At 47.1% G+C, this 24,110-nt stretch overlaps 1 protein-coding gene across 2 annotated transcripts in view; it reads left to right on the top strand.

Moving 5' to 3' along the window:
- The window catches only part of rasa4 (RAS p21 protein activator 4), a 286,693-nt gene that overhangs the window by 48,205 nt on the left and 214,378 nt on the right, over positions 1-24,110 (top strand). For both annotated transcript variants that reach the window (XM_070857323.1, XM_070857322.1), the window contains exon 5: positions 8,767-8,896. In XM_070857323.1, coding sequence (XP_070713424.1) covers positions 8,767-8,896 — 130 coding nt within the window. The remainder of the gene's footprint in view (positions 1-8,766; positions 8,897-24,110) is intronic.

Below are 24,110 nucleotides of genomic sequence, written 5' to 3'. Positions count from 1 at the left end.
CAATTCCCTTTTGAAAGCCGCGATTGAGTCTACCTCCACCACCATTTCAAGCAGTGCATTCCAGATCCTAACCACTCGCTGCATTAAATAGTTTTTCCCCTATGCCACCTTTGATTTTTCTGCCAATACTGATTATATGGTTCAAGATACTTTCTCACACGGGGTGATTGTCCTACACTCTCACTACAAGAAGCTTAATAGGCACTCTTACTAAGGTAGGGAACTCTTTAAAATAGTCAATCCTTCAGAATTCAAAGTTGCTCGATTCAATTCATTTGGAATTATTTCAGCATTAAATCCCTACTGTTATTTCCTTTGATTAATTCAAATTATTGGATCATTTCTTGTGACTTTTCATTTACAGGAGTAGACTATCAAATGTATTCTGTCTTTGACTCCCCATTTTTGCCCATCACCTCCCCCTGCCCCCTTCCCTACACTGCACAATTTCTTCGCTCGGCACTAAACAGATGCTTTGTTGCTGACTAATGTTTTCCAAGAGTGTGTTTGGTTTGGGTGAGTTCCAAAGGGGAATGCCTTTACAGGCCTGGTAAAATTTAGCATCGTAGTACCTCAGTTCATAATCCCAACTGAAGACAACTTTCATGATCAGACCAGTGCCTGTCAGCTCCCAGTACATCTTTACTATACTCACTCTCCTCTCATTGGTCAACACAGTGGGAGTGCCTGAAGGGACAGGTTAAACTCAGGATAGACCAGAAAAAAGAGCTTGCTTTTATATGGCGCCTTTCACAACCTCCGGATGTCCCAGAACATTTAACAGCCACTCAAGTACTTTTGAAGCGTAGTCACTGTTGTAATATAGGAAATGCGGCACCCAATTATCACACAGCAAAGTTCCACAAACAGCAAACAGATAATGACTGGAAAATTTGTTTTAGTGCTGTTGGTTGAGGGATAAATATTGGCCAGGACACTGGGGATAACTCCCCTCCTCTTCTTCGAATAGTGCCACAGGGTCTTTTACATCCACCTGAGAGGGCAGACGGGGCCTCGGTTTAACGTCGCATCTGAAAGACGCCACCTCCAACAATGCAGCACTCCCTCAGCACTGCACTGGAGTGTCAGCCTGAATTATATGCTCAAATCTCCAGAGTGGGACTTGAACCCAAAACCTTCTGACTCCAAGGCAATCTAATTGAAATAGGTGGAGAATTAGGCATTACGGGACCGCAATCTCTGGGACAGCACTCCCTGTGAACACCAGAGTCACCATGATCGGGAGCAGTAGAGTGTGATTTGTATCCCATTAATGGGCTGACTTGATAACTGGCAAACAACAAGTCTCAAGTTGGTGTGTGTGATACGGATTGCTTTGTGTAATCTATTTACACCACATTTTGCATGGCTGTAACAATACCCGTCCTCCTGTATGGCTCAGAGACATGGACCATGTACAGTAGACACCTCAAATCGCTGGAGAAATACCACCAACGATGTCTCCGCAAGATCCTACAAATCCTCTGGGAGGACAGACGAACCAACATTAGCATCCTTGACCAGGCCAACATCCCCAGCATTGAAGCACTGACCACACTTGATCAGCTCCGCTGGGCAGGCCACATTGTCTGCATGCCAGACACAAGACTCCCAAAGCAAGCGCTCTATTCAGAACTCCTTCACAGCAAACGAGCCAAAGGTGGGCAGAGGAAACGTTACAAGGACACCCTCAAAGCCTCCATAATAAAGTGCAACATCCCCACTGACACCTGGGAGTCCCTGGCCAAAGACCGCTCTAAGTGGAGGAAGTGCATCCGGGAGGGCGCTGAGCGCCTCGAGTCTCATCGCCTAGAGCATGCAGAAATCAAGCTTAGGCAGCGGAAAGAGCATGCGGCAAACCTGTCCCACCCACCCCCTTCCCTCAACAACTATCTGCCCCACCTGTGGCAGGGACTGTGGCTCTTGTATTGAACTGTTCAGCCACCTAAAGACTCATTTTAAGAGTGGAAGCAAGTCTTCCTCGATTCCGAGGGACTGCCTATGACGATGATGATTTTGCATGAACAAATCAAAATTAAAATGATAAAATCTGGTTATAAATGTTAATTTTAAGTGGGAACAGTACTGAGGTGTGGATTGTGGAGTGCTTGTGCTGTCTGTTGTCAAATTGACATCATCGCTATGAAATGACGTGAATAAAAATGAAGCATGTGGTGAGAGTGGGTGACATGGAGGAGACTCTGGGAAAAAGAGGAAGAGTGAAATCAAGACGGAGAGATAGGGAGTGTGGCTGATAGTCCCAGTGCTGAGTGTGCGGTTTGGGGGTGGGGCGGCAGTTAAAAGGGTGGAAATGGACCGCGCGGCGGGAATCCGCCTCCATCCCACCGACTTCCGCATTTAATCCAGGCGCGTTTCGAGGCGCGCCATGGACCTGCTTGGCAGAGTCGAACGATCTCACTGACTGCTCATTCAGAGACCCGTAGCTGCCTTTTTAACGTCAGGTTTTGGCTTTAACTTGTCGCGCACAGGATTCATGCACCTTGGGAACCTCGCCTGTGAAGGGCAGGCGGAAGTGGCTAATGTGCGAATCCATTAAGTGACAGCTGGAAAAAACACATAAATATTCCCACATTACACCTGCTTCCTGTTGACACCATTTTGTGCAGAGATTTAGCTGTCAGTAATTTTACGGTCATTTCTTGAAACCTCGGAAGCCACTCTCACCACCTTGCTCATCACCATCAGTATATTGAGGGATTGGGCCTCTGATCTCTGATCTCCACTTACCCGCGATCTATTAGATCAGCATGGGTGCCGCTTATGCTGTCTCACCTTGGACCTCAGAATCAGACCAAGATGAACCCCAACACCAACAACACCAGCAACAGCAGCCAGCACAACACCATCCTTCTCCTCAATGACCTGATGCTCCACAGGAGGGGGTCAGCACATGGCTGCACTACACCAGATGCAATACCCCACAACACAGGGTATACAGGCAGAGGATGAGCTTCCTGGACATGACTGAGCAACAATGCTTCAGGAGGCTCAGGCTATTGCGCCAGGCCGTCGCAGACATTTCTAGCCTGCTGGAACAAAACCTGCTACCCAGAGGACCTGGTGGACAAGCCTTTCCAGTGGCTGTCAAAGTCACAACGCCCTCAACATCTTTGCCTCAGGGCTCCTTCTAGGGATCTGCAGCAGACATTTGCAGCATCTCACAGTCGGCTGTCCACAGATGCATCACCCAGGTGACCGATGCCATGTTTCACAAGTCAGCCAATGATGTAAACGTTGCCACTGATGAAGCCAGTGTTACTGAGTGGGCGATCGGGTTTGTGGCTCTGGCTGGCTTCCCACAGATGCAGGGCATCATCGATTGCACACATGTGGCCATCAGCACACTCCCACATCACCCAGGAGTGTTTGTGAACCGCAAGGGCTCCCACTCCCTCAATGTGCAGCTCGTCTGCAACCATAAAATAATCATCGTGCACGTGTGTGCGCCAGATCCCCTGGCAGCTGCCATGACTCTTTGGTGCTGCGCCAGTCCACCCTCCCTCAGCTCTTTGCACCTCCACACAGACTTACCAACTGGCTGCTTGGAGACAAAGGCTAGCCACTGAAGACGTGGCTCATGATAACCTTTGAAGAGGCCAAGCGATGAGGCCGAGCAACGTTATAATGACAGCCACATGCCCACCAGATGTGTCATAGAGCAAGCAATCGGCATGACGAAGACGCACTTCAGATGCCTTTACAGATCTGGAGGAGCCCTTCAGTACGCACCAGCCAAGGTCTCCATAATCATCGTGGTCTGCTGTGCGCTGCACAACATAGCGCAGCAGCTAGGATTAGCGCTGCATGAGGAGCAAGGCGCAGAGCACATAGCTGTGTTTCCCACATTACAGCAGTGACCACACTCCAAAAGTACTTCATTGGCTGCCAAGCGCTTTGAGACGTCCAGTGATCGTGAAAGGCGCTATATAAATGCATCTTTCTTTCTTTTCTTCTTCAGAGGAGGAGTAAATGGAACACAAGGAGGAGGAGGAAGAACAAGTGGTACCTGAGGAGGAATAGGAACCTGGGGTGGAGATGGCACTAACAGCGCTGCTCATTATTGCCCGAAAGGCTCGGGATGGCCTCACAGGTTAGACAGATTAGATGCAGGAAGAATGTTCCCGATGTTAGGGAAGTCCAGAACCAGGGGTCACAGTCTAAGGATAAGGAGTAAGCCATCTAGGACCGAAATGAGGAGAAACTTTTTCACCCAGAGAATTGTGAACCTGTGGAATTCTCTACCACAGAAAGTTGTTAAGTCCAGTTCGTTGGATATATTCAAAAGGGAGTTAGATGTGGCCCTTCCAGCTAAAGTGTTCAGGGGGTATGGAGAGAAGGCAGGAATGTGGTACTGAAGTTGCATGATCAGCCATGATCATATTGAATGGTGGTGCAGGCTCGATGGGCCAAATGGCCTACTCCTGCACCTATTTTCTATGTTTCTATAATGGCCAGATTTACATAACTTGCACAAGTGACTGCCAGATGCTGCAATAATTTCCCCCTCAACAGTACCACATAGCAGCCCGACAATGACCAAGCCATTCCTGTCACCCAAATCCCCATTGCTCGAGGTTAAGTAATGGCTCACCATTCACTCCAAGTGACAAGGCCACTTCCCAGGTAGCAGGCAGAAATGGACAAGACTAGCAAGTTGTGCAAAGAAATACATTTATGTGCATCATAAATCTAACTGAAACTTAACATTAACATTTTGTCATGTGTGTATCCATGTGCATCTAGGATTGTGTCTTTTTTCTTTTCCGCGTGCTTCTACGAGGTGCAACCCCTGTGGCTTCAGCAGAGGTAGAGGCAGACTGATCACTGCCCTGCTGCGACTGCTTAGACAATCTTGACGGACGTCCTCTGGGTTTTGGAGCCTGTGAGGGTCCCGCCAAAGTCTGCTCCTCCTGTGACTGTGCAGGGACAGACTCGGCCGTCGTGATCCGAGGCAGCGTCTGGGGCTCTGACTGAGGGGGAGGCAACAGGGGAGAAGTGGGAACGCTTTGAGAGGAGCCCCCACTTCCATGTCCCCTCTCACCATCATCTCCCTCATGGGCCCCCCAGCACGTCCATGCCAGCAAATTGCTGGAGAGCACCTTGCTGCACAGCAGTGGAGTGCTGAAGGCCCAAGTCAATGTTAGCATTTCTCCACGAGATGAGGTCAATGTGTGTCTGCGATCTGTTGTTCACAGCAAGCATGTTGTCGTTGGACCGGTGCGGTACCTGCTCCATGCAGGTGGCTATCCTTTCCCTGGAACAACATATCGTCGCCATCGCCTGCGACATGGTGGTGCCCCTGTTGGAGTTGGACTCCTCCATTCTCTGCACATGTGTAGACATCGCGGTTGCAAAAGCTGCCAGAGCCTCATGCAATTGTTGTTACCCCTCCAAGATCACCACCTTTCTCAATGGCCCCCGAGGCTCAGCATCTGCATGTAGCTCAGCAGAACTTGGAGGGTCCTGCGCGCCCCCCCCCACCCCCGCGCCATCCACCCCCCCCCCCCCCCCCCCCCGCCAGCGAGGAGTCTCCACTGCTGTCCCTGTCAACACCACTTGCTCTTGCTCACTTGTGAATTGTGAGGCACCAGGTGACAACACTATTATATCTCACACAGGGCCCAGCGAGCTGGGAGTATCTGCGCTGGTGCTGGCTGTGCTTGGGTCTGCTGACCGTGCACCCTCAGATGCTAGAGCTTCCTCTGAGGTGTCATCTTCTTCCTCCACTGGACAGTGGCGGGGCGCACTTGTGTTGTAGGAGAGTAAAATGATGAATTAGAAGTCTTATGATAAGAATGGGTAACGTTACCATTATGCACATGATGGCATTTCACTGGTTGCTGACATCAGTCACCATGAGTGACTGTTGTAGACCATGTGGCTGTAAGAGATGTAATTCTGTCACCAGGTTGCTGGGAGGTCCCGTTCTCTCCGTCTCCCACCACCAGCAGCTCCCCAACTCCAGAGATATCTAAGGCCTCCTCTTCTGCTGGAGTCCAATTCGTGAATATTGGAGGGCCAGCTCCGGTTCTCTGCCTCGCGTTGTTGTGGGCTCTCTTCTCCTGCAAGGGGGGAAAGAAGAGAAGTTTGAGTGAGAGTGATGGAATGAGTGTAAGTAATGCATGGGTTACATCTGTAGAGGGTGACTATGAGGGAGTGGTGTGACATTGCCAGATGGCCTCCTTCTGTGCTGTTAATTGCTATGATTGCATTAGGATAAGGGTGACTGTTAAGGGTGGTTAGTCAGATGGAGATGTACATGGGTGCATAGACAGAGGAATGGGTGCACCTGTAAGGTAGGTTGGTGTGAGGAATGATGTGCAGGAGAAAGCTTGGGAAGGCAGAGTGATGAGGTTGGGGTGACAGGCACATTCGGATGTGGGTGAGTGTGGCATTGCACACTTTTCCTGACCTCATGAGATCATTGAATCTTTTCCTGCACTGGCTCCACGACCTCCTCACCACATCCTTGCTGCTGCCCACCTTTGCAATCTCTAGTCATGCCTCTTGGTGTCGCTGGTATTTTTCGGCCATCCGAGGGAAGAGGACCTTTCCACATGCTCTGACTCCCTGGACCAGCCCTTCCAGGGAATCTTGGCACAGCCCTCTATCTGTGTATCATGACCCACAGAAATCTCAATAATATGCAGCAATTTGTAGCTCTCCCAAACACCCTGATCTCTCTGACAACAACCTTTAACTGGAATGTCTGCTTTAAATATCTGTGCTGAAAACAAGTCATCGGAAGCGCCATCAGATCCGCTCCATTTAAATGGGCTGGGAAACTCTTTCAATTGGTGCACTTGAGTTAATGCGCAGTGCAGAATGCGCTGTTGCAAAGTTTGGGATGGTGACCCACGACGTGGCCTGTCGCCGGGTAAAGATTCCGGGATGTGAGAGTGAAACAGAAACAGACAGCCAGGACGGACAGGGGGTGTGGGAGACATACAGAGACGAGGAGATGGAAGGAAAGAGAAATTGCAAAGCAAAAAGGAATTGAGGAGATACCGGGAACAATGGGAGAAAAAGTCTGAGAGCCATAGATAGAAATAATTAGAGCAAAGGTTAAAAGCCAGAAGAAGACAGAGCCACAAGTTTCAAGTATAGCCCACTGGCACCCCCCACTGGCACCCCCAGTGGTACCCCCCACTGGCACCCCCAGTGGTACCCCACCACTGGTACCCCCACACTGACACCCCCAGTGGTACCCCCCACTGACACCCCCAATGGTAACCCCCCAATGGCACCCCCAATGGTATCCCCCAGTGACACCCCTCACTGACACCTCCAGTGGTATCCCCCAGTGTCACCCCCCACGGTATCCCCCACTGACACCCCCCACTGCAACCACAAGCTCAGGAAATTCCAAGACCTAACCCACTGATGTAAGTCCTGACATATTTTATTGCCAACCACATCCCTGACACCTTAACAATTCTCATACAGCTCTCTTGTGAGGATCATCAGTGCTGGAGAATACATATTTTGCCCCTTAGAAGTACATTTATGGCTCTAAATTTCCTCCCCCCTCCTACCCCACCAGGACAGGTGAAACCAGGCGGCAGTGCATTCTGCTGTCTGGCCTGCTATGCCCCAATATTGGTGTCTTGGCCTGAGTGCATCTTCAGGATCTTGCACGGGGAACCAGAGGTGGAATCATGGGCACAGCCCTGGAAATGGAGAACGGCAGTCAGAAGGGCTCCAGGTCCCAAAGAACCACTGGCTCCCTGTTCTTACAATGAATGATTGGATGTGATATATAGTGTGCTTCTATGCAGTGAACACATCGATTACTCCAGCAGCTCCATCACCATCCCGCTGACCTGAGCCCATCTCTAAATGGAATTGCCGATACCTGTATCTGGTAGAATAGTGTTCTACTGAAGCTTGGAAAGAGGAATTGTTTGGAGAAGGGTTTGGATAGTGCCTGTAGGATCTGGGACAGTGGGCAAGTGTGACTTTAAACCCAAGAAAGATAAATTGGATTATTTTTTAAATGGTGAGAAATTGGGACCTATCGAGGAGCAAAGAGATTTGGGAGTCCCAGTACACAAATCATTAAAAGCTAGTCGGCGGGTACAAAGAGCAATTAAAAAGGCTAACGGAATGTTGGCTTCTATCTCAAGGGGCTGGAATACAAAGGAGAGGAAGTTATGCTTGTTGTATAGTTGTATCAAGCCTTGAGAGCATGCCTTCATTCTGGGAACCACACATCAGGAAGGATATGATGAACTTGAAGGGAGGAAGGGAGGAAGCGAAGGCTCTCGAGAACAATACTGAAGTTGAGACGGTTAAACTATGTGGACAGGTTACATGGAATTGGTTTGTGTTCCCTTAGATATAGAAGGCTGGGGTGATCTGATTGAGGTGTTAGAAAGGGTAGATACAGAGAAACGATTTCCTTTAGTTTGGCAATCAAGAATGAGGGGACACAATCTTGAAATTAGAGCTCAGCCATTATGGAGGGAAATCAGGAAACACTTTTCCACACGAAGGGTAGTAGAAATGTGGAATTCTCTCCCCAAGAGACTGTGGATGCTGGGATAATCGTAACTTTCAATACTGAGAGCAATAGCTTTTTGTTAGGTAAGGGCATCAAGAGATATGGTGTTAAGGTGGATAAGTGGAATTGAGGTGCAGATCAGCCATATCTAATTGAGGGGCTGAAGGGCCTACTCCTGTATGAGCTGTGCACCTTGTTTTTCCTAAATCGTGAACTCGCTGAAACTTCTCTTTGCTGTCTAGGTGTGGACAGCTGGATGTGTCTGAGTGAAATTGACCCAGACGAGGAGGTCCAAGGGGAGATCCACCTTCAGATCGAGATCTGCGGAGACAGCTTGGCACGAAAGCTGCGTTGCCACGTGTTCGAAGCAAGGTAAGGAGTGTGAAATAAAGGAAGTGTTTGTGGGCTGACCTGTTGAGCTCTTGTGCAGTTGGAATATCCATTCGAGAAGCCGCTTGTAAACAATGTTCACAGATAGGCCTTCCCATGGGACAGCTGACTTTGAAGTACAGATGTATAAAAACTTTGAAGTGCAAAAGCTTTGTGTCAAATAAGGACTGAGACAACTTGTGCTTGCAGTCAAAAAATTGTTGTGTTTTGGTTTGTGTGTTGTGTGTATGTGTGTCTGTTGTGTGTTGTGTGTGTGTATGAGTTTACTGTGTTGGTGTGTGTGTGTGTGTGTGTGCGCAAGTGTATGAGTGTTGTGTGTGTGTGCGAGTGTGAGTGTGAATGTGTGTGTGTGAGTGTATGCAAGTGTGTGCGTGCGCGAATGTGTGAGTGTATGTGTGTGTGAGTGTGCGCGAGGGTGTGTGCGAGTGTGTGTGCAAGTGTGTGTGAGAGTGTGTGTGAATGTGAGTGTGTGTGTTGTATGTGCATACAAATGAGTTTCCTGAATTAAAGGCAGGAAGCTTTTATTTTGCTTGTAACCAGGAAGCTGCTGCTTATTGATATGGGAAGTGGAGTTGTATTGATTTTGGAGAGGTATTTCAAAGTGCCGCCTTCATTGTAGAGGCTTGGATATGAAAATTCTGTTTTACAACTCTTCCAAAATCCCGTAATGTTCACCATACACTTTGGCCTCTCTAAATCCTTACGGTAATTATTTAACCCGACTGCGAGCTCTTACCATAACCATGCAGCACCCCCCCTCCACCCACCATTTAGTAACGATGTCAGCCTTTGAGGGCCAATCGTACGATTAAAACCCTTCTCTATGAAGATGTTTTAGAAATTTCACTTGTATCACTGGCAATTTAAGGGTGAATTTTCCAATGACCAGTTTCTGATATGGCAGGATGCAACAATTGGAAAATTTACCCTTAAATTATTTTTGAACGTTTGGCTTATTAATATTTGATCCAAGATCGCCTCATTGGAGAAGCTATTGCCCGCGCTGAATGAGGTGCAGGGGCTGGAAATTCGGTTGGAGACTAATTCAGGCGCTAATGGTGGTGGGGCGGTAAATTTTGCGCCGGTAAATGGTTCGCATTGGCAGCCACAAAATACATCAGCTGGGCCCTGAGTGTGGGGCGGAGCGCTAAGGGAGGCATTGCACACATCTTTTAGGGCGCTAGGCCGGGTGAGCAACTGAAAATCCCGAGCTAAAGAGCCGGCATCAGAGCGAGGCTTCTCTGTGAAAAATAAAATCGGCAAAGCAATCACCAAAAGCATTCCCAATACCTTGCTCCCCCCACATAAATATAAATCTCAACAAAAAAAACCTCACATTTACCTGAGGTATTCATGCTTTCCCTCAACGTGACCGGAACAGCTCGGACCACCCGCTTTCCCAGGCGGTCCCGCTAGGGGGCGCTACGGGTCCCCCAGAAAACAAGTTTCAAAACGATGTCGCAGCCGGGGGAGTTGCACACCGGCCCGCCTCTCCGGGGCGGTACTGCTCTGCGCCCGCGCAAACCCGGCCCCGAATGTTCCGGCGGGGCGCTGGAAGCTGGCCGCCCGCCTGGAAATCAATTCTGCCGCCATTACCGCCCCTCCGGGGTGTGAACAGCAGTGGCAACCAACTGAATTTCCAGCCCAGGGTATTTATTACTCGCTCTGTTTTGCTGTCTTTCTGTGGATTCATCCATTATTTGAATTTTAATTTTAAATAGTGTTTTAAACTGTCTAAAAAAAATCCTTCTGGGCCTGAGTTCAAGATGGTGACTAATGGATATGCGATAAAATACAATTCAAATCCTACACGTTTGTGAGTCTAGTGATTCAATACTCTGGGTCATTGCAGTCTGCTCTGACCTTTCCCGCTAGGCATCTCCTAGATGGTAAGCTTCAGGTAACTTAGTTGAGTCACTGCAGTGGGAGCAGTAGAAAGAGCAGATTTTGTCCAGTATATTTCTCGCTATTGAAGACGCACCACTTTAGACTTTACAAATCTCGCAGTGATCACCTGTTAATTGTAATTCATCACTGATGGCACAAGTCACTTAGCTTACCGTGAAAGGATATAGAGATTCGATTCGACAAGTCGGGCATGAGTGATGCCCATTCTGATAGGCATCAGGCTGACTGGGAAAAAATCCAGAATTAATCAGCGTGTGTTTACTCTGTTAAAATTAGAAGTCAAGTTGCTGCTTCCTTAATTACAATCAAGTTCAGCATTGTTCATATATTCCGTAAGGTTTGAAGACATGAAAGGAGGAGATTGAACAAAGACAATTTGATATTCTAGTGGCAGTGATGTTTGCCCCATTAGAAGTATTAAAGCACATTTTGAAAAATAAAGCCTGCATAAATGATTTGCCTCAGATACTTCTGCCTATAAATCTGTCTCAAGTGGGTTGATTTTCACAAAGCAGGTTTGGATTTGATGTTCTGATTGTGATTTCTTTGCAGAACAGTCAGCTTAAAAAATCATTTCATGTGTGATCTGGCAAAGTGTAGCTACTACCAAATTCCGGGCAATATTTTGCTCTTTTTCCTGAATCAAGGGCTAGTTACCCATCTATCTGTATATTAAAAATGTTACATATGGCGCATACTTGCTGTGCACATGCCCTATTTGCTGCATCATTAGAAGAGAATGTTTTGCAATCGAAAGGATTTATAAAACCCGATCTAAATACATCGATATTTTGCCACAGTGTGTTGTGGTCACACTGTTTTGAATCAATTGAATGCTTTTTTGATAAAAAAAAGAACTTTTGCCATTTTTTTATTCACTACCAAATGTCCAATGGCCAAAATAAAGTTTTAAACAAAATTTAAAACATTCAAAGAACTACATATTTCTCATTAACATGATGAACTTCACCCATTAAATCATCTTTCTGTGCCTTTTAATTTATCTATTCGAGTTTAACTTCAAGGCCTCAGCCTCTCTGACAAGCCGACGCTTTGACTGGGCGTTTTTATATCCATCAGACTGAGCTTTCAACCAGTTCTGAGCAAGTGCGCATGGCTGAATTTCTCAACGTGCAATCTGTGCAGCAGCCTGAGTTGAAGGGATGAAGGGTCCTCTCATACTCTGAGTATTTGAGCATTTGTTTTTTTGCTGTTTCCAAAAGACTTTCAAGAAAACTGGAGATTGAATTCTGCAAGCTTTATTCAGGTTGCAAACTTTATTTTAGACAGATGGTATTTTGTAAAAATACTATTTTCCATTATGAACTGCTCACAGCACCTGTAATTAACAGCATCTGTGATTGGGCCTTCATTGCCTTGTTTTCAGAATGGATTTTTATACTGTCTGTCGCCTCTTTATTGCTGTTGAAAATTCAGTTCACAATCTCTCATCTGAACCATTTTTTTAGGAATTTCTTTACAGTAAGAACTTGATAACTGCTTAAACACTGAACTTTTGAGCATTTTATAAGGTAATGTTTCTTTGTTTATTGAAATTTATGTTAATTAAATCGGTAAACTTACAATGTAAAAACACAACCAAAAAAATACTTTTACTAAACTTTTGCGTTACGACCAGCAGTCTATTTAGAACCTAAAAACAAGGAAGGGGAGGTGATACAGGTTAAAAGAAATCCCACAAAAGGTTTACTATCACGTGATTTTTGAATTAAGCCAAGTGACACACCTAACAGTTAACTACAGGCACATGAAAAGTGAGTGAGTAGCTCAAGTTTGCTTCCACCTTGCAGACTTGCAGTTGTTGGACAATATCTGAAGCCATTAACAGTCACAAAAAAAGTTTTTTTTTTGTTTATAGAGTAAACTAAAGGGTAAGATGTACTATTCTGCACTCCTAGAGCATTCCTGAAGAGACAATCAGCAAACGATGAACTCCCAGCCTGTGATTTTCCATCAATTCATTTTACGAAGCAGAAAAATTTACCTTTAAATGCTTTAAAACAGGAACTTAAAGACAGGAACGGATTGCCGATGGGGAATGTGGTGGGACACGGAAACCTGAGAGAGGGAGGCTGGTGGATGGGGACGCAATGGGGGTTTGAAGCCTCATGGTTTGAAAGATGCCAAGGGCAGTTTGGACCTCCTCTCGCCATAAGGTTGCTGTTTACTGCTCTTCCCCAATGTTGCCACACCCTCACACTGTGGAGTCATCTGTCATTCCTGTCAAGCCTTGGACACCACTTTCCTTCATCACCATCTGCCCAATTCAAGGCCTCTGACACCATCCACTCAAACCCATCTGGTGAACCACATCTGCTGCTTTTGATAACCTCCACCACCTTCGTATTGGGCCTTGCGCTTCAGGCCCGTATCCCATTCCCATCCTGCCCCAATCCCAGTGCTTGCCTCATTAATTGCTAGGAACCTGCAGTTTATTTTGCTAATAGTGTTATATTTCCCTCCCATCCCAAATTGATCTATTGTTAAATCTTGAAGGCATCGTCCCCATCCTGTTCTGTACTATCTCCTTCCTGTTCCACTTTCCATCCCAGTGCCTTCCTCATTCTTCACAGGAAAACTGATCATTTGAGTTTATAAAGGACTTGTACCTGAGTCTCAGGATTTTAAAACTTCATGTTTCAGCTGGTTTAATTTATTCTCAATTCTGATATCAATCTAAATATATTGGGGCCGAAATTGACCCTTTTTATAGCCTTGTTAGTGCCTCCGGACGCTGCTAACGGGGCGCAATGACTTTTTTGCCCAGAGGAGGGGGATGCTACTGCCTCCCAAGAATTTGCCCCGGAGATTTGGACGCTGCTGTCCCGGCAGCGCCGCGACGTACCACGCGATTAGCGGTTTGAGCCGGCGTGCAACCAGCGATGACGTAATCAGCGATGCACGCCGACCCCTCACCGCCCCTCGCTGACCCCTTAACGCCCCGCGGAGGAAATTGCCGAGTGGGCCACGAGGCTGGAGGACATCTGCGGCGAGCGCGACGCTTAAAGGGGAGGCCTTTAGCGCCCCAGGCCGCCATCTTTATTTGTTGGCCGACTCTGGGGTCCGCCCGCCATTGGCGTCCCTCGCGTCGACCAGGCCGCCATCACGCAGCCCGGCACTCCGTTTTGGGTGGCGGGTTGCTGGCCCTGGTGGCACAGTGACGGCCACCAAAGGGCCATGCAGAGTGGGCAGCGGCCCGCTCCTTTAATCTGTGTCACACGGAGCATCCGTGTAGCGCTGGCCTGCTCCATGCGGCATTGGACACAGCACCGCTCTACCGCCCCGGGAGCGCTCGAAGGCTTTCAGTGGTGGCAGTGGACGTGCTTGCCGACATTATCTCACATTCAATCCATTTAGAGTATGGATCTACAACCACTCGAACATTTTTCCCAAGAACGGGCCTGCAGAGTCGACATGCACCCTAGACCACGGTTTGGAGGGTCAAGACCATAAACTTAGCGGCGTCTCCCTGGGTGCATTGCTTAACTGTGAACATGTGTTGCATCTGTGCACGCAGGACTCTAAGTCCGCATCGATACCGGGCCACCACAAGTGGGATCTGGCTATCGCTTTCATCATTACAATGCCTGGGTGGGTACTGTGGAGATCATTAATGAAAGTGTCCCTGCCCTTTTTGGATACCACTACCCGATTACCCCACAGAAGGCAGTCTGCCTGTATAGACATTTCATCTTTGCGCCGCTGGTACGGATTATTTCTTCCTGCATTTCTAATGGGACACTGGACCAGCTCCCGTGAAGCACACAGTTTTTTTTACTAAGGATAGGAAGGGGTCCTGGTTCGTCCAGGTTCTAATCTTTCAGGCGGTAACAGGTGATTGCTCACTCTCGAATGCTTCCATTACCATAACTAAATCTGTGGGCTGTGCCATTTCCACTCCCGTGGAAGGCAATGGCAGCCTACTGAGAGCATTGGCACAGTTTTCTGTGCCTGGCCTGTGGCGGATGGCGTAGTTGTATGCAGACAACGTGAGCGCCCATCTCTGGATGCGGGCCGATGCATTCATATTTATCCCCTTGCTTTCCGAAAAGAGGGATATCAGTGGCTTATGGTCAGTTTCCAATTCAAATTTTAGCCCAAACAGATATTGATGCATTTTCTTTATCCCATAAACACACGCTAACGCTTCTTTTTCAATCATGCTGTAGGCTCTCTCAGCCTTCGACAGACTTCTGGATGTATAAGCAACCGGTTGCAATTTCCCAGATTCATTAGCTTGTTGCAATACACACCCGACACCGTATGATGACACACCACATGCTAGTACCAAACGCTTACATGAATCATACAACACAAGCAATTTGTTTGAGCATAACAGTTTTCTAGCTTTTACAAAGGCATTTTCTTGGCTTTTACCCATATCCATTCGTCTCCTTTACGCAGTAAGACATGAAGTGGTTCTAACAGTGTGCTGAGACCCGGTAAGAACTTAGCAAAGTAGTTCAGGAGTCCTAGAAACTACCGTAGCTCCATCATGTTCTGTGGCCTCGCTGCATTCTCGATTGCTTCCATCTTCGAATCGGTTGGCCTGATGCCGTCTGCCGCGATTCTTCTCCCCAGGAACTCCACTTCAGGCACCAGGAAAACACACTTTGAGGGTTTTAACCTGAGCCCCACGCAATTAAGCTGACTAAGAACCTCCTCCAGGTTCTGCAAATGCTCGACTGTGTCTCAACCTGTAACCAAGATGTGGTCCTGGAAGACCACGGTGCGCAGGACCAACTTCAGTAAGCTATCCATGTTTCTCTGGAATATCGCCTCGGCTGATCGAATCGCAAACGGGCATCTGTTGGATATGAAGAGACCTTTGTGCGTGTTGATGCAGGTGAGGCCTTTCGATGATTCCTCCAGCTCCTGCGTCATGTAGGCCGAGGTCAAGTCCAGCTTCATGAACGTCTTTCCTCCCGCCAGTGTCACAAAAAGGTCATCTGCCTTTGGTAGTGGGTATTGATCCTGCAGGGAGAAACGATTGATAGTTACTTTGTAATCACCACAGATTCTGACCGTGTCATCTCCCTTGAGGACTGGAACAGTCGGACTGGCCCACTCGTTAAATTCGATCGACGAAATGATGCCCTCTCGTTGCAGCCAGTCCAGCTCGATCTCCACCCTCTCTCTCATCATGTACGGTACTGCTCTCGCCTTGTGATGGATGGGTCGAGCCCCCGGAATTAGGTGGATCTGCACTTTTGCTCCTTGGAACATCCCGATGCCTGGTTCAAACAGCGAGGGGAATTTGTTTAAGACCCAGGCACACAAAATGTTGTCGACAGGCGAGAGTACTCGGACGTCTTCCCAGTTCCAGCGTATCATCCCCAGCCAGCTCCTGCCGAGCAGCGTGGGGCCATCACCCGGTACAACCCAGAGTGGTAACTTGTGCACCGCTCCATTGTAGGAGACCTTTACAGTAGCACTGCCGATTATGGGAATCAGTTCGTTTGTGTAAATTCTCAGTTTAGTGCGAATGGGAGTCAGGACTGGCTTAAGGCCTTGCTGCACCACAATTTATCGAAAGTCTTTTTGCTCATAATGGACTGGCTCATGCCCATGTCCAGCTCCATTGACACCATTTAATTCAACCTTCAGCATTATCGGGGGACACTTTATGGTAAATGTGTGCACCCCATATACTTCTGCCTCCTCAGTCTGAGGCTCTGGTTTGTTGTGATCCGCTGTGGATCTGTCCTCCTCTGCAACATGGTGGTTTTCAGGATTAGCAGGGTTTGCAGCTCGCCTGCACATATGTTGGAGATGTCCCATTGTTCCACAGCCCTTGCAAACGTATCCTTTGAAGCGGCATGAATGGAAACAATGATCACTCCCGCACCGCCAACAAGGTGTTAATGGCCTAGCATTCATCACCCTTGATGGTGGACTCTGAGACATCTGCGGATGTGCAGCTGCAGGCATGTGAGGCCTGCCCTGTACGTTATGATTTGAAAACAACATTACTTTGTTCACAGTGCTTGTAGCAGCACTTGTGTGCTGAGAGATTTGCTTGGTATTTTCACTGGTGGCAATGAACGCCTGGGCTATCGCTATGGCTTTACTCAAGGTTGGGGTCTCTACAGTCAAAAGTTTGCCAAATATTACCTCATGGACAATGCCATGTATAACAAAGTCCTTGAGCATGTGCTCCAAATGTCCTTCAAATTCGCAATGTCCTGCTAGGCGTCTTAGCTCGGCGACATAGCTCGCCACTTCCTGGCCTTCAGACCTCTTGCACATGTAGAACCGGCACCTCACCAACAGAACGCTTTCCTTTGGGTTAAGATGCTCCCGGACCAGTGTGCTCAAATCATCATACGATTTCTCAGTGGGTTTCGCTGGAGCAAGAAGATTTTTCATGGGGCCATATGTTGATGCCCCACAAACGGTGAGGAGAATCTCCCTTTGTTTGGCAGCATTCACTTCTCCTTCCAGCTCATTGGCCACGAAGTATTGGTTGAGTCGCTCCACGAAGGTTTTCCAATCATCTCACTCTGAAAATTTCTCCAGGATGCCCACTGTTCTCTGCATCATTGCAGTGGGGTTCGATATCTGTATCTCGTCGCCAGTTGTAGTGTACGAATAAAAAGTCTGACCAGATACTGCGAGCTCAAAGTAAAGTGTGACCGTAGTCTTTTATTGCAGATCTCCAGAGTGCCTCTCCAGCCTGTGAGGCCTCCTTAAGTACAGGTGCTCCAGGGGATGAGCCCGCTGGTGGTTAAACAAGGTATTTACAGCTTTACATATATAACTCCTTTAATGTAGTAAAACATCCCAAGGCGCTTCACAGCAGTGTTACAAGACAAAACAGATAAATTTGACACCGAGCCACAAAAGCAGAAATTACTGCAGATGACCAAAAGCTTGGTTAAAGAGGTAGGTTTTAAGGAGCGTCTTAAAGGAGGAAAGAGAGGTAGCGAGGCCCAAACAGCTGAAAGCAAAGCCACCAATGGTTGAGCAGTTATGAGGAATGTTCAAGAGGCCAGAATTTGAGGAGCGCAGACATCTTGTGCGGTAGTGAGGCTGAAAAAGATTACAGAGATAGGAAGGGGCAAGGCAATGGAGTGATTTGTAAAGAAGGATGAGAATTTTGAAATCGTGGTATTGTTTAACTGGGAGCCAATGTAGGTCAGAAAGCACAGGGGTGATGGGTGATTGTGACTTGGTGTGGGTTAGGACACGGGCTGTTGAGTTTTGGATGACCTCAAGCTTACATAGTATAGAATGTGGGAGGCCGGCCAGGAGTGAGTTGGAGTAGTCAAGTCTAGAGGTAACAAAGGCATGATTGAGGGTTTCAGCAGCAGATGAGCTGAGGAATGGGCGGAGACGGGCAATGTTATGGAGATGGAAAAAGGCGGTTTTAGTTATGCCGTGGATATGTGGCTGGAAACTCATTTCTGGGTCAAATATGACACCTAGGTTGCGAACAGTCTGGTTCACCCTCAGATTGCTGCGAGGAAGAGGGATGGAGTCAGTGGTTAGGAACGCAGTTTGTGGCGGGGACCAAAGATAATGGCTTCAGTCTTCCCAATATTTAATTGGGGAACATTTCTGCTCATCCAGTACTGGACGTCGGACAAGCAATCTGAGAATTTAGATACCAAGCAGGGGTCGAGAGAAGTGATGGTGAGGTAGAGCTGGGTTTCATCAGCGTACATGTGGAAACTGACTCTGTGTTTTCGGATGATATCGCCAAGGGGCAGCATATAGATGAGAAATAGGAGGGGGCCAAGGATAGATCCTTGGGGGACACCAGAAGTAACGATGCGGGAATGGGAAGAAAAGCCATTGCAGGAGATTTTCTGGCTACAATTAGATAGAAACATAGATAAGAATGGAACCAGGCGAGTGCAGTCCCATCCAGCTGGACGACGGTGGAGAGGCTTTGGCGGAGGATGGAGTGGTCAACTTGTCAAAGGCTGCAGACAGGTCCAGAAGGACGAGGAGGGATAGTTTACCTTTGTCACACTCACAAAGGATGTCATTTGTGACTTTGATGAGAGCCGTTTCGGTACTGTAATAGGGGCGAAACCAGATTGAAAGGATTCAAACATTGAATTCATGGAAAGATGGTCATGGATTTGGGAGGTGACAACATGTTCAAGTACTTTGGATAGGAAAGGGAGGTTGGAGATGGGGCAGTAGCTAGCAAGCAAAATGGGGTCAAGGGTTGTTTTTTTGAGGAGTGGGGTGATGACGGCAGATTTGAAGGAGAGGGAAACAGTACCTGAGGAGAGAGAACCGTTAACAATGTAGGTTAACATGGGAGCCAAAAAAGGAAGTTGGGTGATCAGCAGTTTAGTGGGAATAGGATCATTGGAGCAGGAAATGGGTCTCATGGACAAGATGAGCTTAGAGAGATCAAGAGCGGAGATCAAAGAGAAACTAGAGAAAGATGCGAGTTTAGGGCTAGGGCAGGTGGGAGCCTCAGCTGAAGTCTGGCCCTGTGGGCTAGGGGAAGGAAGGAAACTCGCAAAGGCAGCTGATCGGATGGTCTCGATCTTTGAGACAAAGAAGTCCATGAGCTCCTCACACATGTTGTTGGAGGTGCATGTGGTGGAGACAGGGTAGTGGGGTTTAAGGAGACGGTTAGCAGTAGAGAATAGTAGCCCGGATGATCCTGGAATAGTGAGCAGTTTTTGTAGACAAGAGTAGCAACCGGTAATGTTTTATGTGTTCGAGCCAGATCTGGCGGTGAATGGCTAAACCAGTTGTCCGCCACATCTGATCAAGTCTGCGCCCTTTTGACTTGAGGGAGCAAAGATGAGGGCTGTACCAGGGGGAACAGCCAGCATGGGAGAGAGTAATCTTTTTAATAGGGACTAGGGAATCAAAGGTGGTGGTGAGGGTGTGGTTGAGCAGATAGGTGGCTGCAGAAATGTCATTGTTAAAAGAGGGCCAAAGATTTGACAGTTTTGAGTTGATAAGTGCAATTTTAAGAGAGTTTGGAGAGAGTTTTTTTCCAGGGGCGGTGCAGAAGGAAGTAGGTTTGGATTGGGGAAGGGGGATATGGGTCGAGGGCGAAACAAGGAAATGGTCATCTTTAAAGAAAGACTTGGATTTATATAGCGCCTTTCAAGACCACCAGACGTTTCAAAGTGTTTTACAACCAATGAAGTACTTTTGGAATGTAGTCACTGTTGTAATGTAGGAATTGTTGTAATGTAATGTAATGTAAAGGACATTAGTGAACCAGTTGGGGTTTTACGACAATCCAACACCTTCATGGTCACTTTGGCTGATCCCAGTGTTTTATTTCTAGACTTAAAAAAAAAAATGAATTCAAATTCTCCAACTACCATGGTGGGATTTGAATTGATGGGGGGTAATTTTAAGCAAACTCACCAGGCGGGATACCCACGGGATCGGGTGGAATGCTGGTTTTACACTCTGGCAAATATTATTCTCCATTGACTTCAAATCAGGCAGGCTGTAAAACTCGGGTTGCACCCAATCTCATCAGTTTCCCGATGGGCGGCTTTAGTTAAAATTGCCCCCACGTTCTCTAGATAATTAATCCAGGCCTCGGAATTACTTTTACCCTTTTCCAAGCTGCCTTCTTTTACCATTCTATTTATTTAAGTATGTATTTTGTTTATTTCATTCAAAAGTACTGACACTTATAACCTCAACTTGCACATGAATCGATCCTCATCAGGTTAAGAGCGACAGACTTGTCAGCTGTAAGTCGGTTCGTTTGGGTGTTAACGTTGCCACTGGGAGTTGGGTCAAGGGAGGGTTGCCCAATGGAATGCGGGTCAGGGCACGGCTTACAATTTTGGTCACGTTATTAAGGGGGATGTGACTGCATCTTGCTCCCCCATAACACCCCCCAAAAACCCTTTCAGTGCTCCTGTTAAACTTTGATATCGTCACCTACCTTTGCGAAACGAACCCCCAGTGTGACTGAGTAACAACCTCAGTCCTTCCTATTAGCCCAGCCTGAGCAAAACTGCACGACTTTCTTTTCGTTGCTCATTGAGGCCCAGTACATTCTTGTTAAAGACCAATTTTTTTCCTGCTGGGCTGACATATTTTGGCAAGGGAGCAAAGTGCCGATAGAGAAAATGGGGCCCAAATTTCTCCCCTCCTTAAGATTCATTACTGCCTCTAAGAGAATAATCATTCATTTCGAAAAGTGCGCACCATTTGAGGCGTAGGGCAATTTCGGTCCCAATGACTTTCTACTGGTCTTCACCATCTATTTAATCATATCTACTTTTCTTATACTTTACCCACAAAGGAGAGTATAGCGATTAGGAGTGGATGGAGCCTGTTGTCTAATTCAAACGGATCCAAATTGGATTAAGACAAATACATGAAAGGCTTTCACATCCTCCGGATGTCCACAAGTATGTCACAGCCAGTGAGCTGCAGAGAAATGTGAATAGGTCTGAAACGAATGAATTCCGATGTGGGAAGTGCATCCCCATTTACCTCCATGAGGGATAACAGGAGGAAAGTTCCACGTGTGTGCTCAATTTCCCAGTGCGTGCCGGCAAAGCTCCGTGCTAGAAGTGGAAAATATGAAGTGCCATTTTGTAACAGTGGCAGTGAGTAAAGCAAGTGAGATGTTAGGATGTATTAAAAGGTCAGTATTGCGCTGAAATAGTGAGGCAATCCAGCCATTGGTGCGACTGCACTTACAATCCTGGTACAGTTCTGGTCACCGCATTACAGAATGGATATCGCAGCTATTGAGAGGACACAGAATGATCCAGGAGATGGAAGGGTTGGATTATGAGGAGCAATTGTGTACATTGGGCATGTTCTCACTGGAAAAGCGGTTGAGACTTGAGAGGTGTTGTCATTGCTATTTTTTTAGGATTCTAACGGGACTAGATAATGTAGACCATGACAAGCTATTTCACCTTGTCCAGATCAGTAGAAGCAGAGGTCACGGCCTGCATTTAAAGGGAGGTAAATGCCAAACCAATCCGTGGAAACAATGGGGCAAAACTTGCGCTCCGAGGCCTCGCTGCACAGCCCAGCACAGAGGCCCATGTATTCCAGGAGCGTAAGCACATCCTGGGGTCACATGGGCCAGGACCACTAATCACAATGTAGTATTCTCATTCATAGTAATAGGAGCTCCGAGCTCCGAGATCCCATTACTATCAATGACAGTACCCCACAATCAAATAAAACACAAACATACATTATTTTTAAACTTCAATTTTTAAAAAATTAATAGAAATTACATGAAATTAAATGTTTTAGAGAATTTTTTTTAATTAATTAAAAAAAATGTTTTAATAGTGTTTAAAAATAAGCTTGCTTTCATAGACAGAGTTTTTAATATAAAAGTAAGTAATAACATTTATTTTTTTTCTATCTATTAAAACTCTTGCGCTGGTAAAAGCAGGCCTTATACCTGCATTTACCAGGTGTAAGAGTTTGAAGGACATTTGCTGGGCAGGAGTTGGGCAAATTTGACAGCTCCCAAGTGCCAGGTTCAGGCGCATGCGCTTCGTGCATCTAAACTCAGAGCTTGCGGGGCCTCTTCGGGAGCATGGGCATATCGTACACTCCTGGAGAGGCCACAATTTCAGGGCCAACAGTTCAGTGAGCGAGTGGTCAATCTATGGAATGGGTTCCCGCAGGAGACGCTGGAAGCCAATAGTGTTGATTCATTCATGCAAATTAAATAGATTTCTTTAACATTTTGGGATGCGGTATATGATTTAGATGAGGGGATTAAATGTAGTATCTCCAAATTTGCGGATGACACTAAGTTGGGTGGCAGTGTGAGCTGCGAGGAGGATGCTGTGAGGCTGCAGAGCGACTTGGATAGGTTAGGTGAGTGGGCAAATGCATGGCAGATGAAGTATAATGTGGATAAATGTGAGGTTATCCACTTTGGTGGTAAAAACAGAGAGACAGACTATTATCTGAATGGTGACAGATTAGGAAAAGGGGAGGTGCAAAGAGACCTGGGTGTCATGGTACATCAGTCATTGAAGGTTGGCATGCAGGTGCAGCAGGCGGTTAAGAAAGCAAATGGCATGTTGGCCTTCATAGCAAGGGGATTTGAGTACAGGGGCAGGGAGGTGTTGCTACAGTTGTACAGGGCATTGGTGAGGCCACACCTGGAGTATTGTGTACAGTTTTGGTCTCCTAACCTGAGGAAGGACATTCTTGCTATTGAGGGAGTGCAGCGAAGGTTCACCAGACTGATTCCCGGGATGGCGGGACTGACCTATCAAGAAAGACTGGATCAACTGGGCTTGTATTCACTGGAGTTCAGAAGAATGAGAGGGGACCTCATAGAAACATATAAAATTCTGACGGGGTTAGACAGGTTAGATGCAGGAAGAATGTTCCCAATGTTGGGGAAGTCCAGAACCAGGGGTCACAGTCTAAGGATAAGGGGTAAGCCATTTAGGACCGAGATGCGGAGGAACTTCTTCACCCAGAGAGTGGTGAACCTGTGGAATTCTCTACCACAGAAAGTTGTTGAGGCCAATTCACTAAATATATTCAAAAAGGAGTTAGATGAGGTCCTTACTGCTGGGGGGATCAAGGGGTATGGCGAGAAAGCAGGAATGGGGTACTGAAGTTGAATGTTCAGCCATGAACTCATTGAATGGCGGTGCAGGCTAGAAGGGCCGAATGGCCTACTCCTGCACCTATTTTCTATGTTTCTATGTTTCTATGTTTCTATGAGCAATTTGAGACATGACTTATGGTAAGTGCAGCATGTTTAAGAGCAACAAGTGACTTTAGACCTATGGTTCCCAAAGTTTTCCACTACTGGGGGTTTCTTCGCCTCATGTCTCGGTCTGTTGTATCTTAGAATCATAGAAGTTTACAGCACGGAAGGAGGCCATTTCGGCCCATCGTGTCCGCGCCAGCCAACAAGAGGCTATCTAGCCTAATCCCACTTTCCAGCTCTAGGTCCGTAATCCTGCAGGTTCCTGCATGTCAAGTGCACATTTAAGTACTTTTTAAATGTAGTGAGGGTTTCTGCCTCTACCACCCTTTCAGGCAGTGAGTTCCAGACCCCCACAACCCTCTGCGGGAAGAAATTTCCCCTCATATCCCCTTTAAACCTTTTACCAATTACTTTAAATTTATGCCCCCTGGTTGTTGTCCCCTCTGCTAAGGAAAATAGGCCCTTCCTATCCAGGCCCCTCATAATTTTATACATCTCAATGAGGTCTCCTCTCAGCCTCCTCTGATCCAAGGAAAACAAATCCAGCCTATCCAATCTGTCCTCATAGCTAAAATTCTCCACTCCCAGCAACATCCTTGTAAA

The sequence above is a fragment of the Pristiophorus japonicus genome, chromosome 16 (assembly GCF_044704955.1).
Source record: "Pristiophorus japonicus isolate sPriJap1 chromosome 16, sPriJap1.hap1, whole genome shotgun sequence".
In the NCBI taxonomy this organism is placed as follows: domain Eukaryota; kingdom Metazoa; phylum Chordata; class Chondrichthyes; family Pristiophoridae; genus Pristiophorus; species Pristiophorus japonicus.
The sequence above is the reverse complement of the archived record's forward strand: the minus strand, read 5'-3'. Positions and strand labels throughout refer to the sequence as shown.